Consider the following 15732-nt stretch of genomic DNA (forward strand, 5'->3'; position numbering starts at 1 on the left):
ATGATAATGGTGATGACATAAATGATTCGTGACAATATTTAATAATTCTGAATAAATTATTGATGACAATTATCTACACAAAATACTTCTCGATGATTTCATGCAAGATTTTGATAATTAAGGTCTATTTAGATCAAATTAGTACTTAAATTTATACAATAACAACAACAACCCAGTGAAATTCCTCAACGTGGGATCTGAGGAGGATAAAGTGTACGCAGACCTGACTCTTACCAAGATGGGATGACTATTTCCGAAGTACTTAAATTTATGAACAAACAATTTAATAATTTAAAATCGACCCATTCAAATCTAGATTTTATCAAGGAGAAACATAAGGCCTAGAGATAGTTATCAAGCTTTGTAGGTACCAGGTAAGATGCAACAATATTGAAGGAAATATTAGGCTACAACTTCAAGGGCCCAGGAGTAATGGTGGGTTAACATTAATACAATTTAGTAAGCTTATTAGAACTTACCAATAAATTTATATTATAAATCTTTGTCACTTGGTACAGGTAATAAACTAATTTTTTTTTGTATTATAATTTTTTGAATAATTTATTTTACATGGAAAATGAGATAAAATAATTTTAAATTAGATGAAATAAGGTGAAGTATTCTATACTTAAATTTGGAATAAATTTTGTATTGTATTTGTTTAACGATATAAATAAATTCAAAATAAGATAAATTATCGAAAATCAAATATATTTAAAGGCAAATTTTAGTTGCTTATCTATGATATACTACTTGATAACAGAAATCATCAAATTCATACATAACACTGTGAAAACCAAACATGATTTTGAAATTGAGTCAGACTCAAAATTTATTTATTTATCATGCTATTACCTAGACAACATACTCATACCAACTTATACTCATACTCAGGAGCGGACCCACGTGTTATCCAGGGGTTCATCCGAACCCCCTTCATTAAAAAATTATATTATATATAAGATAAAGTTTTTAATTTATGAGTATATATTTAACATTAAACCCCCTAAACATAAGCCAACGGACTAGTTCAGTGGCAAAGGGGTTTAATATTTTGTCTTAGTTTATCTCTCAGCTCGCGGATTCGAATCCGAATAAATACATTTTTTTTCCTGATTTTAGGTAGTAAAATATTGACCCCCCTTTATAAAATTCCTGATTCCGCCACTGCTCATACTCATAAAAAAATGTTTTCAATATTAGCTCCCCATCTTATATTATCTAAGCTTCAGATGGTTATTCATAAACATACGTAGGTGTAAGAGTGTTGCATCATTTATGGGATAAAAACATAAATTTATATGATTTTAAATTAATTTTCATTAAACCAAATTTCATTTCTTTATAAAATTCCCAAACAAGATACACACATAAAAATAATACTAGAGCGATTTGATATGGATATTTAATTGCTACGTTCAGCAATTTTTGTAATTTATCCACATCATTATTTATATATTTAGAGTGTGTCATTAACAAACTAAAAATGTCCGCTAATTACGTAGGTGTAGGCGCCGCCTGGCATAACATAAACATGAATCATCTCTTTTGTTTGTCCGAAACATATTATTTTTGTTTCATTCATTTTATACAATTAATAATTTCTCATTGCATCTTTTGCTAATTTTCCTTTAATTTATTTCTTGAATATACTATGAAATTCCGCAGATATATTCTCCATAAAAATGGAGAATAATTAATCTCCGAAATTGATTAGACTTGTGAACTGTGATCTTAGATTTGATTGTCCCACAAAACCCTAGAAGTTAGTGCTATTTTCCCCTACACCTTACAAATCTCAAATTTAGCGACATTTATTTCTCCATCTTTTTTTTTTTCAATCTTTTGTTATATTTTTCATTTTTTGTGCCAATTTTGATTGGTTATGTTAAAACTGTGTTTTATTGGAAGTATTGCTGGGGTTTCTTCTTCTTGTGCGTGTAATTGTTGTTTAGCTTCTTGATAAGTATTCTGTGTGAGAAAAGAAGTTAACTCTTCATCTTCAGTTGCTGTGAAAAAAAGCCCAAACTCTCTTGTTGCATTCTCACATTGTAGGACACTGCTGCAGTGATTTTGGGGAACTGGGGTGTCATCATTGGATCATTTGGTGAATTGGGTCTCGTTATTTCTTGTTGACTTTAGTGCATTTTCCCCCATTATTTTGTCCCCAAAAAGATAAATTTAGTCTAAAGATCCAGACTTTATAAGAAGATTTAACAGTTGGATGTGGATCAGAGATGAAAGGTGAAGTTGAAGGGTTGAGAGGACAACAATGACTACAGGGTCATTGGGTCTTCGTTCTTCAGGGAGTTATGGATCATTGCAACAACAGCAATTCCAGAACAGTGGCTCTCCTTTCCAGGCGACACCCCCTGTTCCACCACGAAAGCCCCCAAAAATGTTCAAGGAGAAAGAAGGATTGTTTCTTTGGATCTGCAAATTTGCACCTAGAAAGAAGGTTGGGATGCTGCTATTGTGTGTTGTGTCGGCCGCAGTGTTTTTGTGGGTCTTGTATGTTGGAAAAGGTATGATCTCTAATCTTGGCCATTGCCTAGCATATATCTGAATTTGTCCCATTTTGGATGTTGTCTCTCCAATCAACACATTGGAGCACCAACACTTTTGTTTAGATAGATGTTACAAAATTCTGTCTTGACTTTGATGCTGACTGGAACCTGAGCTGAAGTTTCTTCATGCACCGTTGGAAATATTAATGTGGCACATTTTGGTTATAAGTAATAAAATGGCATTGACAATCTTATTTACTGTCTATTTTTACTGGTACTGCCTTAATTTCTGTGGGATTTTAAAAAATGATTACGTCTATATACTGTTGATGTCATAGTGTTTATCGTATCAACATCCGGAAAGCTTTGCACGTGATCTCATGGCTAAGGAAATGGTCTTCAGTCTGGCATTAAACTGGCACATACATGAGGTGCCCTCCCTTAGTCTTTATTTTTGCCTCTCATGAGCTGAGCAATTTTCAACTTGGTATCAGGTGAAGATACACAGGAACTTATCACGTCCATGAAAAGTGGGGTGTTTCCTCCAGATACTGGACAGATTAGGCATATTGATTTTATAGAGCAAAATAATGTTGGGCACATTGCATCAATTGAATCTCCTCCACCTCCACCTCCACCTCCACCTCCACCTCCACCTCCACCTCCACCTCCACCTCCTGCATATTTTAAAGGATATACTCTACCTCCTGGGAATCCATGTGAAGGCTTCACACTGCCACCACCCCCAGCAGATAAGAAGAGAACTGGACCAAGACGTAAGTTTGTTCATGACATGGTATTCTTAATTCTTTTTTCGTTTGATGTATTGTTTGGGGTGGAGAAAATATAAGATTTAAAAGTTCTTGAACCAATTATTTTTCATGCTTTCGGTACTTTCAGCATGTCCAGTATGCTATCTTCCTGTCGAACAAGCTATTGCATTAATGCCAGATGCACCATCCTTTTCTCCCGGAGTTAGCAATTTGACTTACATCCATGAAGAAAATTTGAGTAAATCCGAGTTTGGAGGTTCAGAATTTGGTGGGTATCCTTCACTGACGCAGAGGAATGATTCATATGATATAAGAGAGTCCATGAGTGTGCACTGCGGGTATGCCTTTTTCTTTTCCCCCCTTTTTCCACTTTGGCAATTTATTTAGACAATAGAGTCCATGAGTGTGCACTGGGTTATCTCTAAATATTTTTCCTTTTGTATGTACTTTGGCAATTCTATTAACACAAGAGTGTGCACTGCAGCTATGATCTTTTATCTGTTCAAAAATATTATAAATCTTTCAGTCACAGGTTTTTTATTTTTAAATAATGGTTGCAATTTGTAACTTCACATATTAGATAGTAATGATGATGTTTTACATTATGGCATAGTTTGCCACATTCCTGAGTTTGTGTGTTTTGCTCTATTCTTCTGCACATCCTTGTGACAGATTTGTCAGGGGAGCCAGGCCTGGGCATCAGACAGGTTTTGATATTGATGATTCTAACCTTCTTGCGATGGAATCTTGTCGAGGTGTTGTTGTGGCATCGGCAATATTTGGTATTGATCTTTCTATTCTTGTAAAGTCACATTTAGTTGCTGAATCTGCTGACTGTTGTTGTAACAAGTCCATTTGTGATCAGGTGCTTTTGATTTGATTCGGCAACCACAAAATATAAATGAATATGCTAAAGGGAATGTCTGCTTCTACATGTTTGTGGATGAGGAAACAGAAAACTTTCTGAGAAATTCAAGTGAACTGGATAGTAGCATGAGAATTGGTTTATGGAGAATCGCTGTTGTTCATAACCTACCTTATGATGATCCAAGACGAAATGGAAAGGTAACTACCGCCTAGTTGTACATTGCCTTTATTGAATAATATTGGACTTTGCAGACATTATCAGTAGAAAACAATGGCTATTTACAAGGGTTCTTACTACTTTTCATGCTTACGTATAAGAGAGCATTGATGCTTTGGAAAGAATTTTGTGAAGTTGATGCAAGGGTAAAACATGAATGACTTAAAGGGTACTTGGTGGTTTCTGCATTTTCTTTTTTCGTTAATTCTACCTTTTAAATATAAGAATAGCAATTCTCAGATCTATGTAGTTGTTTATGAACCGTATTGCCCAGGAGTTGCTTTTCAAGCAATATAAGGTAACCGTTATGTCTGTTCGTTTCCATTGAATGTTTTGAAGAAAATGAATGCAATTGAGAGAGAGATTTTATGGAAATGTCTTAAATTGATCAAAATCTCTACGAATGGCAGTCAGTGGAGAACTGCAGCTAAGGAATAGCTACCAGAACTGCATATTCATAATTGATGAGAAAGTGTTAGATTTTTTCAATAATAATGAAAAAATTACATGATAAGTGAACTTTGTTTTCTATTTATAGTTTGGATCCTTTCTCAAACTTTGAGTTCGTATTGGGACTTGAATATTTTACTTATTTAGCCAAACCCAACTAGCTTGGGATTAAGGTGTAGTAGTAGTTGTGTATCTTGAAGTCTACAAATGGAACAAGCCACTATCTCTAAAAAATTTTTTGATGACAAGGGAAATCCGCAGCCGCTATCCTTTGGGTGCGCACAGGGTAAAACCTCGCCTTTTATGCAAATAGCTCGCAAATCACTCGGACTTGCCGTAGGCAAGCCCGGTGCGACCAGCTCGACCAAGAAGGCAAACCCCTTGCTTTCGCGGGCAAGGGGTTTTGAACTTGAGACCTCCAACATGGAAGTCCCAAGCCCAAACCACTGGGCCACCCCGAAGGGTACAAGGCACTATCTCTATTCTAAGAGGGAACTCTTGAAAGGAGCTGATTTCTTTTATTACGATAGTGTTCGTGCCAGCTTGCACGCACCTCGAATTTTCCACCAAGTATTGTTACCTCCCACCAGTACAGTGGATTCTCTGCCTCCTTTTTTTTTTTTAAAAAAAAAGAAAATCAGAAGGCTGAGAGCTAGCATAAGATGCTTTACTTTTGGTTGTTTTCTTAATAAGCTAGTTTGAAAAATGCTCCATGTTTTGGTGGAACTTTTCTTGTTTGATGCACAACCATCTTACAGTTTCTTCCTTCGGAGTTAGTTACATCTTTGAGACACGAGTAGCATTTTGCCTTTAGCTGTCACTTTACATATAGTCTTTTTCCAGACAAAGAGACTAGGCAATACTTCGTGGATGGTCTCCTTTAGCAATTTGAATTCACAGAGTGGTCTCCTTTCATTATTTTAACTAGCAGCTGATTACAGTACGTTTTGCCCGGTATACGGCCAGATTTGTGGCCATGCTATGAATGAAATACAGTTTCCAGATTTAAAAAAAACAGTAAGTTTTGCCCGGTCTTCTATTAATTGCTATGTGGAATTTTCCAACTCAAAGAATAGATAAAGGAAAGAATTTCAGTTAATTAATCAACTATGCCTTAATCCCAAAATTAGCTGAATTGGCTATATGAATTCCTTATATCCACTCTCCCCTAAAGAGAAGTCTCTATTATTAGCTTTTTCCCACTGGTGGTGGAATTAGAAATATTATCATATCTTATCGAAGTATAGCAGGAACAAGATATTTTCCCAAAACCAGAGTTTCTGTTGAGATTTATTTACATTTCATGATTTCCACAAGTTTGTTATAGTAAATCTCTTTTTGATAGGGAACTTCTCTCCCCTATTACATATGTTTAGTGACTTCACGTAGGAAGCTTTGTGCTTTTCTAACTGGATTAGGGGGACACACATATGCAGCTTTTTTCTTCTATGTTTTGCTTTACTTGTATCATTTTTCTATTGTTAGCCATCTGGTCGTCCACTTGGTATTTGTGTGTATGCTCCTGACACTATTAAGTATTAACTGAATGATTTGAGAAAACTGCTTACCAATTGATAGCCAAATTGTTGCATGTTTAGGCAAGTGCTTCTTTTATTAAGGAGTGTTCTATATAGATTTTGTACAAGTGAGAATTTGTTGCCGTTGCAGGTCCCAAAGCTTTTGCTGCACAGGCTTTTCCCGAATGCTCGTTATTCTCTATGGGTTGATGCAAAACTTGAACTCGTTGTGGATCCATATCAAATACTGGAAAGGTATATCTAAAGCTCAACCCACATTTTCATATGTACATAAGCAAATCTCATGCTTAGCCACTGTATGGTCTCCTATGGGTTTAATTTCATGTCCTGATGAAAGACACTAGGTTTCTCCTTGAGAAGTATAGAGGGCCGCCGAGGTGGTTTTCTGAGAGGTACAAGTTATGCTTCCTGCAAATTTGTTACTGGACATGGATTTGCATAATGTTCCGCAGCCTAAGTTAAACTGTAGCTTACAGACATTTTGGTTCTGGGCAGCTTTCATCCATAGTGTACGTCATGGGAGATATAGGAGACAATAGTTGTTCATAGGGGTGTCAAAATGAGCCCAAGTATAGGTAACCTGCCCAACCCGCCCAAACTATAATGGATTGGGCTCAAGATAATTTGAATTGGGTTTAATCTCGACCCATTCAAGCCTTAATCCAGTTTAAAAGAATCTTCAATTGACTCATTTAATCTCCAATTTCAACCCGCTTTAAGGCTCTTTATTTGCATTGGTATAATGTATGTTTTCATTTAGATGCATGGATTACTATCTATTTTGTATCTTCTGGGATTTATTTATCCATTTATAGCTTTTTATTTTTATTTTCTTGAGTTGAAATTTAAATTGTGGTTATAAAAAGTAAATAATAATATGTTAAAATTATTAAGATTAAACGGGTCAAATTAGGCGTGTCATGACCCAACCCGAATTTTAGCCATTTGAGCCCAAAGTAAATTTGGGCGGGTCATGACCCAACCCGATTTTTATTTCAACCCATTTTAATATTTTCAATTTCTACTCAACCCGCCCATTTGACACCCCTAGTTGTTCGCTAAGTGTACGTCATGGGAGATGCCTTTTACCCTAAATTCAGTCACCTCTCGAATTGTTAGTCTGAGCCCGTCCATGTCAAAATGGTCCTTACTGTGACATGTCACTTATTCCTAGTATGAGATATGCTGACGATTTTTCCATGATAGTCCAAAACATTTTGCAACTTTTCAAGAGGGCTTTTTATATGTTTGACACCTTATAGAGATAGAGAAGTCATACTGCTCACTGGTGTGTGACTTAAGTGTAAAATTAAGCATGTGAGAGGACCAATTAGGCTTTGTTATCAGAGGAAAGTATCTTGCAACTTTTCAAGAAGGCTTTTTATATGTTTGACACCTTACAGAGATAGAGAAGTCATACTGGTCACTGGTGTGTGACTTAAGTGTAAAATTAAGCATATGAGAGGGCCAATTAGGCTTTGTTATCAGAGGAAAGTATCTTGCTTTGAAGGTCAATGTGCTTCTGATAAATGGTTAAAGAACTCTGCAATTATTGAATCCTAGCTTATTCAGATATCCCTTTGTGTTACGCCCAACTTGCTTAGTTGAATTTTCTCATTCCTATGTCAGATTCTTGTGGAGAAAAAATGCAAGCTTTGCAATATCAAGACACTACAGGCGCTTTGATGTGTTTGTAGAAGCAGAGGCTAATAAGGCTGCTTCTAAGTTTGACAATGCTTCCATCGATTTCCAGGTTGACTTCTATAAAAAGGAAGGTCTAACTCCATATACCAGAGCTAAACTTCCTATCACGAGTGGTTAGTGTGTGATACTTGTGTATCTCATCTTTCTTTACTTCTAATGAATAATTCCTCTCCTGCTGACCCCTTCTTAAAATTAGCCATTTTTTGTTTGATAGACCACTTGAGCATACTATTATGTTTGCAGATGTTCCTGAGGGGTGTGTAATTGTAAAAGAACATATTCCGATCTCCAATCTCTTTACTTGTCTTTGGTTTAATGAAGTGGACCGCTTTACTCCAAGAGACCAAATTAGCTTTGCCATTGTGAGAGACAAGGTCAGGGAAAAGACAAATTGGACTTTGAATATGTTCTTAGACTGCGAACGGCGAAACTTTGTGGTTCAGGTGATCTTTATAGCTTTACCCTTTGGATTGAGTTGATTTGTAGTCTCGTTAATAGAATCTGAAAACAAAAAGACCTGCTTCCTTACCTGTATTTGGTCTCTTGAGAATTCATAAAAACAGTCGTAAAAGGTTAATGTGGGGGCCTGATTAGTACTACTGCGATACATGTATGAATTGGGCTGTATTGATTCTTATGGTATTAGTGGAAGCAAATGCAAAATGCACTTGCTATTGCTGGTCCACATCTCTGTTAAAGTTTTCTGTTGTAAAGGTGGCCTTTAGTTCTTCAAATGCCCTTCTTCGCTTTCTCTTTCTGAAATGATGACTCTGGCAATGCTTGTTTCAGAATTCTGTTATATGATAGATTGACTAACTGATCAAAATTAACTACCTGCCATATTTTTTGCTGTCTGCAGGGTTATCATAGAGACGTTCTTGAGCGCTGGCCTCCCCCACCTCCACCTGGTGCTATTGCGGTTGTTCATCCTCCACCGCCTGTAATTGATGAAACTCTGCCTAATGTTTCCACATCAAGTTTTGTTACTAGTCCAGTCAAAAAGATACCCACAAAGCGTGGGAGAGAGAGGAAATCCAGACGTCATAGAAAAGTTATTCCGGGTAGTAAAGATCTTAACTCTATTTAAATAATTATTTAGGTAAATTCTTATTCTTTCCTTCCCTGAAGTCAAGGATATCGATTGTGGGGTTAGGAAGGAACTGTGCAAGATGAGTGTTATTGCTGTTGTTGTTTACAAGAAAGGCGGTATTAAAATTTTCCGTCAATTCTTTTAGGAGGTGACCAATTTATTATTTTTTGTTGTATATAATTGAGAGTCTAAAGAAGTTATCAAATTACAGCCCATCATACATACTGAACATAAATTGCAAGCTTCATGTACTTTCTGCCCTTTGAACTGAGGAAAGAAGAAATTCACTTTTATGGTGACTAAATCTTGATTGTGTTATTGTTTAATAGTGCATTGCAAGCGATACATAGTCGTGCGGAAAAGCTTTTAATACTTAACCATGGTCAAGTGATTTATGTTCTCACTTTAATTTGGGACTTTCATGGTTAAATTGTTTGATGGTGTAAATATTTAGTGCATTGTTGGTTATCATATGGAGGTGACTGTTAGGAGCTTCACATGGTTATGCTGTTAGAGCATATTCTTCATTCTACAAGCACCAAAGGCAGTGTCTCGATTTACAAAACACACGATGTGGAGTGGAATCTCCAGTATTACACTCATGAAGAATCAGTCAAATGCATGTCTTATTAACGAAAACCACGATAAACAACATTATTTATTGGGTATAATATGATGAATGAGAAAACTTATACTCACAATAATGTATTGTCCAGTTAGTTACTATTTTGTTACTACATTTTTTTTACCCCCAAGATAACCTGTAGCCAAATAATTTTTGTCACAGTCTTTGCAGTCTGTGGTGAGTACTTTGTGCGCATTGGGTAAACTCGCATTGTGTAATAGCTTGCAAATCACAGAGGAAATGCAAACCGCATTAGGCAAGTCCTATGTGACAGGTTTGACTTAAAAAATATTGAGGAAAATTGATCATTCGTGTGGATAACTATCATCCAAATCAACTGAGCCATTCCAAAGGAATACTACAAATTAAAAATACAATTCTTCGCTCACAAAAATGCTGAAAGGTTAAAGTGTTGGATTTGTCTTTCAAGTTTCAATGAAAAGAGGCGAACTTAAGAAGGGCGAATTGATTAATTCTAGGTCAAGTTACACATAGTCATTAACCAAAAGCTCACACAACATTGATTAGTTATATTTTTCATGACAAAATGCTACCAAAAGAGTAAAATTAAGTATTTTATAAGGAATTATTATTTAATTAGTGGGATGAAATAAATAAAAATATCTCATAAAATTATTTTATTTCACCTTTCACATAAAACATCATATTATAAGATTAAATAATACTTTGATTACTAAATACATGGAAAAGTAATTCCATAATATAGGACGAGAGCATTATTTTTATCGGACAAACCAAACAATCCGAGTGTAGTTTAGCGGTAAATGTGAGTGAATCGGAAAGAACCCAGACAGAAACCCCATCTTCTACCTCACTCTTAAACCCTAGATTTTCATCAGTCCCAATATCACTCCCCCATAAGCTCAAAGCTCAGCCAAACAATGGCGAATCGGCGATGCCTTCAAACCCTAACCCGTCATTTATCATATCTTCTCTCTCCAAACCCATCTCTCCATTCCCTCGATTCCATTTCCCCTCAAGCCTCAACCCCAGCACTACTCAATTCCCTTAACACACTAACTTCCTCTCCAAAATGCGCCCACATTAACACTAAAATTTCATCTTTCCACCGGCATTTCTGTTCAAATCGACCGAACAATAGCGATCATGAGAAAGAAGATGAAAGTGAAGACGAAACTGATTATGATGATGACGACGACGATGACGTTGAGGGCTTGGAGTCGAATAGTGAGCCCGGTAGAGAGTACACTTCGGAGGAGAAAGAGCATGAGGCGGCAGAAATTGGGTATAAGGTGATCGGCCCACTTCAGAAATCGGACCGGGTTTTCAAACCATATGAACCCGTTTATGCTGTTATTCAGGTTCCAATTTCCTATCATTTCGCTGTTTTCTATATACCTCAATTCTGAATTAGTTGGGTTTAGGCTACACGAATCCTCAGTATCCATTATGCCGCATTTGAATGTTTTACTCCAATGTCCATTAATGATTCTTTAAAGCTATAGGTTCTCTTAATTTTCTGACTGATATGCATTGGTAAATGACACTGGTCTCACATGAGCCAGTCTTAAAGGCATGGCCAATTCCAGGATGGTATCTTCGTAGGGAGGAAAATGTAGTAAAGTGGACATTGAGGATGGTATATGTGTTGCAATTAAATGAAGCAGCTTTACGTTGTTGTTTAAGTTGCTTTTGCTGTTACTGTATGATGATTGAAGAGGTTTTCTATGTGATGTAGATTGGTTCCCATCAGTTCAAAGTGAGCAATGGCGATTCCATTTTTGTGGAGAAACTGAAGTTCTGTGAAGTCAATGACAAGGTGAGTTTGGCTTCACTTTCTGAATGTTGTGTAGAAAGTTGATGTCTTTTTGTAATAAACACTGTTAACTGAGGCAGATCTAGGATTTCACGTCAGTAGATGCATGGTACAACTGTAAATATAGATATTTTAAAAAGAATTGGCTCAACTATAGCTGTTGTTCAATTAGAGGATCCCTCTTCTTCATACTACATCCATCCTTACCTGCTAAACATTCCTTTGGAAACAAAAACTAGAGTTTGGGGGTTGATGCTGTCAAAGGTTCGGCTGAATTTTGATCCTGTTCATTTAAGCTCTCTTATTTGTTCAAGTAAGGGTAGGTGATGCAAATTATAAGCATTAATTTGTAGCTTTATTGGCCTCATCCTGGGGATATGTTAGATGATTCAGAACTGATGAAGCTTGAAATACTTATTTTCGTACGGAAGCTTCAATAAGAGTCTGATAAACAGTATGACCTCTTATCGCAATGTGTTCTTTTGAGAAGTTTTATAATTACTACAATCCCCATGGTTTGTCTATAATTTTTTTTTTAATTAAAGAAACCTTTTCTATAGAAGCAATGCAACTTTCTTCCTTGTCCAAAAAAAAAAAACAAAGAAGAAAAATCTGTGCAGCTTTTCTTTAGCTATATAAAAAACACGCAACTAAGAAGAAAGGTCTTGGAAACCATACAAATATTCACTGTCGTTGACTTACTCTTTTAAATCTTCACCTTTCTTTTAAAGGTAAAATAGAAATGCATGTTACAGTTTTCCATATAGCTCTATTATACTGATTACAAAGTCTTCTAACCTTTTCTGTGATTCTGAAGACCCATTCATGTTCTATTATGTGCCGTGCCAAAAGTTCAGTATACCATATCAGTTAATCAGATTCTTTTGAAGAAGAGTCTACAAGATGTAATATGTAGATGTAATGACATTGTGAGGGTTCATGAGACTATTTGTTCGAATGGAGAAGAATTAAGAAGTTTTTATTGTCAACAGAGGGTAATATGCATTTTTTCTCTACAGTAAAAAAAGAAGAAGAGAAAAAGGAGACTTGCATTCTGTTGTTGAAAATGAACCATCTTTTGAGATGTGCATGCGTAGAAGTCTTGGTTTCCCTTTGAAACTACTAGTTGTTTTTTAAATCATAATAATTTGTGGTTTCCCTTTGTAACTAATTCTTTTGATATGATTCCATACTAAAGCCCTTTTTTTGGTTTTCCAACTCTGTTAGAAATAACTACTAACATATTCATGCTCTACAAAACAATCTTATGTCTCAGTTTTAACAAAAACAAGTGAGAAACAACCTTATCACCAATAAGTATAATATGGTTCGTGTTTTCTTGAGAGAATATTAATTCTAGTACAAGCTGAAGCAAAGGTCTAATGTTCAGAAATGATGCAAGACCAAATGGGGAATCAATGTTGATCCATCTTGTGTTTTCTGCCATAGTCACTGTGAAACAAGGGGTCATTTGTTTGTTGACTGTGCTGAACTGTTGATACTAGAGAGTTATGGAACATATCGTCGCACTGGCTACACAGATGAAGCTATTTAGCACACACATGGGATCGTCACTTATAGTGAACTATTCAGAATGGAAAAGGATACTCACAAGCAGCTCATATTTTTAAGTTGATGTATGCTAAAATTGTTCATGCTATCCGGACAGTGAAAATATCAGATAGTATTTTAGAAGAAAGCAAGAGACTTGGGAAAGTGTTGCTAGGGAGATAGCCTGCATACTCAACATCAGGGCAACTGTTAAAAATAAGAATGTACTGCAGACTTTCCTTTTATAGTTTATTTGCCTAGGTGTTGAGTGGGTATGTGTCTTACTGTTTTCTGTGTCTGCTTAGGGACTAGAAGATACCTCCCTAGGAGACGAGTTCCACAGCCGTAAAGACATATACTTTGTGTTTGTTTGTTAGATTGTTCTGGACAACTAAATGAGTTAGATTTAGCCATGGTTTTGTATATATTTACTTCGGTAAGTAATAAAGAAGTTTAATTACCAAAAAAGGTTATAAGCTACATAATTTAGGATCACATTGCCTATGCTACATTGACCCTGAGGAAACTTGCTCTGTGGTTTTCCTTATCCTACTTCTTTAGCTTGTGCGTGCCTTCTACTTGTGATAAAATGCTTGTACATTGGAATCTCTGTTGTGTGAATACATCTTTGTCAAAAAAAAAAAACTCTGTTGACTGAATACATAATTTATCCTGTCATTGTTCTGTTCAGTTGATTCTAAACAAGGTTCTGCTGCTGGGCTCAAAGACACAGACAATCATTGGCAGGCCTATATTGCCCGATGCAGCTGTTCATGCTGTTGTCGAGGAGCATGTAAGATAGTTGTGTCATGACTCTTACCTTTTTTTTTCCAGCCTCTTTGCATATTGATTTGTGGGTTTTTCTGATCTTTTCTGACTAGTATACTGTCATTCTCATCTGCTTAAGCTTTGATGGTTAGAGTTTCCCGGTACTTTGCGAATAGGAGGTAGTAGGTACCCAATAACATAGTCGAGCTGCGCGCCCGCTGGCTCGGTCACTACTTTCATTAAAATCATTCTCATACAGTTTGAGAAGTTGGATATAGAAATTCCTCAAACCACTCTTTGATGCCTTAATTTTGAACAGAAGATATCTTATTTGAATGAATTCTCTAAAGATTACTTTAAGACTAGGTGGAGGTTCACTGTTGCAAATGTATCCAGTGAATGAGGATAGACTAGACACAGGACCTTAAACTGAGTACTTATTTTCTGATAACGACCACACTTCTTCTTGTTTGTTGCAAGATTGACTTCAATGTTGAATTTATACTACTCTGCCATCCAAGTTTATGAACAGCAAAAACATGCAAACTTTGCAGTAGAATGTCTTCAGTAGTTGAATTGTTACTGATATTAAAGAAACTAATAATAGAGTCGTTGTTAGCATGAAATAACTCTGCGACCAGCAACTCTACTAAAGAACCATGATTTACATCTTTAAGTTACAGTCCAGTTGATTATGACTGCTAGTTCCATTATTGTCCTTTTGGGAACATCTGATAAAGTTGTGACTATACAGAAAAGATTAGCATGACCCTATAAATGGATGACACAACAAATCGGGAAATTGTCCCATTCACAGTAATAGTTCTTGTGAGTGCCAATGCATCAGCTTTCTGTCCTTCAGAATATTGAAAAGAATAAACCAAGCAGCAAAATTTTCACCTAGAGTCCTGGAATAAGCAATCTTGCAGCTAAGTTGGGTGGATATTAGTATTTTACTTTGTTTTGTTTTTAATTTGTTGACAGATACTGATATTTTTTTGGTGTATAACATAAATTACTCTTTAACTTTTGCAAATATGGCAACCGAGGTGGTTTTGTAATATTTGATACATCTGTAGTGGTTTGTGTGATTAACAAAATCCTAGTTTCTCAGTAGTTGCAACTCTAGACGGAGCTGATTTCTTTTGTTGAGAAATACCAGACATAGGTGTGAAACTGGATTCAGATATTCAGGCTCTGAGCTTTTCTGTTTAACTTAGTTTCAGTAAAATAAAATTATCTCAATTCAGATAGATTAAGAAATTTAATCTGTCCTTATCTTGGTCCAGGCATTAGATGCCAAAGTACTGATATTCAAGAAGAAGAGACGGAAGAATTACCGACGAACACGAGGGCATCGACAGGTTAGTCATCTATTCATCGATAAGAAGGTTAAGAAAAAATATGTTTATTACTTGAGCTTGTTATCCTTTTTTTTTATTTTTAGGAATTGACGAAATTGAGGATTACGGATGTTCAAGGAATTGAAAAGCCTGAAGTGGCACCAATTCTCAAGACAGAGAAGAAAGGTGCAAAGAAGGTCGCAGTAGCAGCTTAAAGATGGTAAGAAGGTTAAAGAAATATGCTTGAGTAGGGGATTTTTGGCATATACAACGGACACAGCTCGGCATTTTTCATTCTCGTTTTCTCTTATAAATTTTATGTTAGAACTCAGATGCCACATGAGGTCAGATGTTAGTCTGGCATGAGATGGAAGGGAACGAATTTGTTGTAGGTTTTAACATAGTCAAATCTTGAGGATGTGTATTTGGTTATGAGAGCATATAGCTATCAAAGCTAAATAAAATAATATTTCTTGCAAAGGAGTATTTCCTACTCTTAAA

The 15732-nt window shown here is 35.9% G+C and overlaps 2 protein-coding genes and 1 non-coding gene across 3 annotated transcripts; all 3 read left to right on the plus strand.

Annotated features, from left to right (window-relative positions):
• The first annotated feature begins 1535 nt into the window (after positions 1 to 1535).
• On the plus strand, positions 1536 to 9290 carry LOC129872164 (probable hexosyltransferase MUCI70). The gene is made up of 9 exons (XM_055947046.1): positions 1536 to 2525; positions 3002 to 3283; positions 3408 to 3618; positions 3953 to 4062; positions 4146 to 4345; positions 6483 to 6586; positions 7982 to 8169; positions 8300 to 8499; positions 8916 to 9290. The coding sequence occupies exons 1-9, from the start codon at positions 2273 to 2275 to the stop codon at positions 9141 to 9143; spliced, it is 1776 nt and encodes a 591-aa protein (XP_055803021.1). The 5' UTR covers positions 1536 to 2272; the 3' UTR covers positions 9144 to 9290.
• Positions 9291 to 10500: 1210 nt separating this feature from the next.
• On the plus strand, positions 10501 to 15732 carry LOC129872165 (50S ribosomal protein L21, mitochondrial). The gene is made up of 5 exons (XM_055947047.1): positions 10501 to 11114; positions 11492 to 11572; positions 13812 to 13913; positions 15178 to 15252; positions 15336 to 15732. Exons 1-5 carry the CDS (start codon positions 10674 to 10676, stop codon positions 15444 to 15446), a joined length of 810 nt encoding a protein of 269 aa, XP_055803022.1. The 5' UTR covers positions 10501 to 10673; the 3' UTR covers positions 15447 to 15732.
• Positions 14604 to 14704, plus strand: LOC129875356 (U6 spliceosomal RNA). Its single transcript, XR_008763154.1, has one exon. It is a non-coding gene; the product is annotated as a U6 spliceosomal RNA (small nuclear RNA).

This window comes from Solanum dulcamara, chromosome 11, assembly GCF_947179165.1.
Source record: "Solanum dulcamara chromosome 11, daSolDulc1.2, whole genome shotgun sequence".
Classification (NCBI taxonomy): Eukaryota; Viridiplantae; Streptophyta; class Magnoliopsida; order Solanales; family Solanaceae; genus Solanum; species Solanum dulcamara.

Bases quoted from the DNA above. Each gene is read 5' to 3' on its own strand.
- LOC129872164 (XM_055947046.1), top strand. From the start codon at position 2,273: ATGACTACAGGGTCATTGGGTCTTCGTTCTTCAGGGAGTTATGGATCA. The intron at 4,063-4,145 runs GTATTGATCTTT...ATTTGTGATCAG, and splicing joins TGTGGCATCGGCAATATTTG to GTGCTTTTGATTTGATTCGG. The intron at 8,500-8,915 runs GTGATCTTTATA...TGCTGTCTGCAG, and splicing joins GGCGAAACTTTGTGGTTCAG to GGTTATCATAGAGACGTTCT.
- LOC129872165 (XM_055947047.1), top strand. From the start codon at position 10,674: ATGGCGAATCGGCGATGCCTTCAAACCCTAACCCGTCATTTATCATAT. The intron at 11,573-13,811 runs GTGAGTTTGGCT...TGTTCTGTTCAG, and splicing joins TCTGTGAAGTCAATGACAAG to TTGATTCTAAACAAGGTTCT. The intron at 13,914-15,177 runs GTAAGATAGTTG...ATCTTGGTCCAG, and splicing joins ATGCTGTTGTCGAGGAGCAT to GCATTAGATGCCAAAGTACT.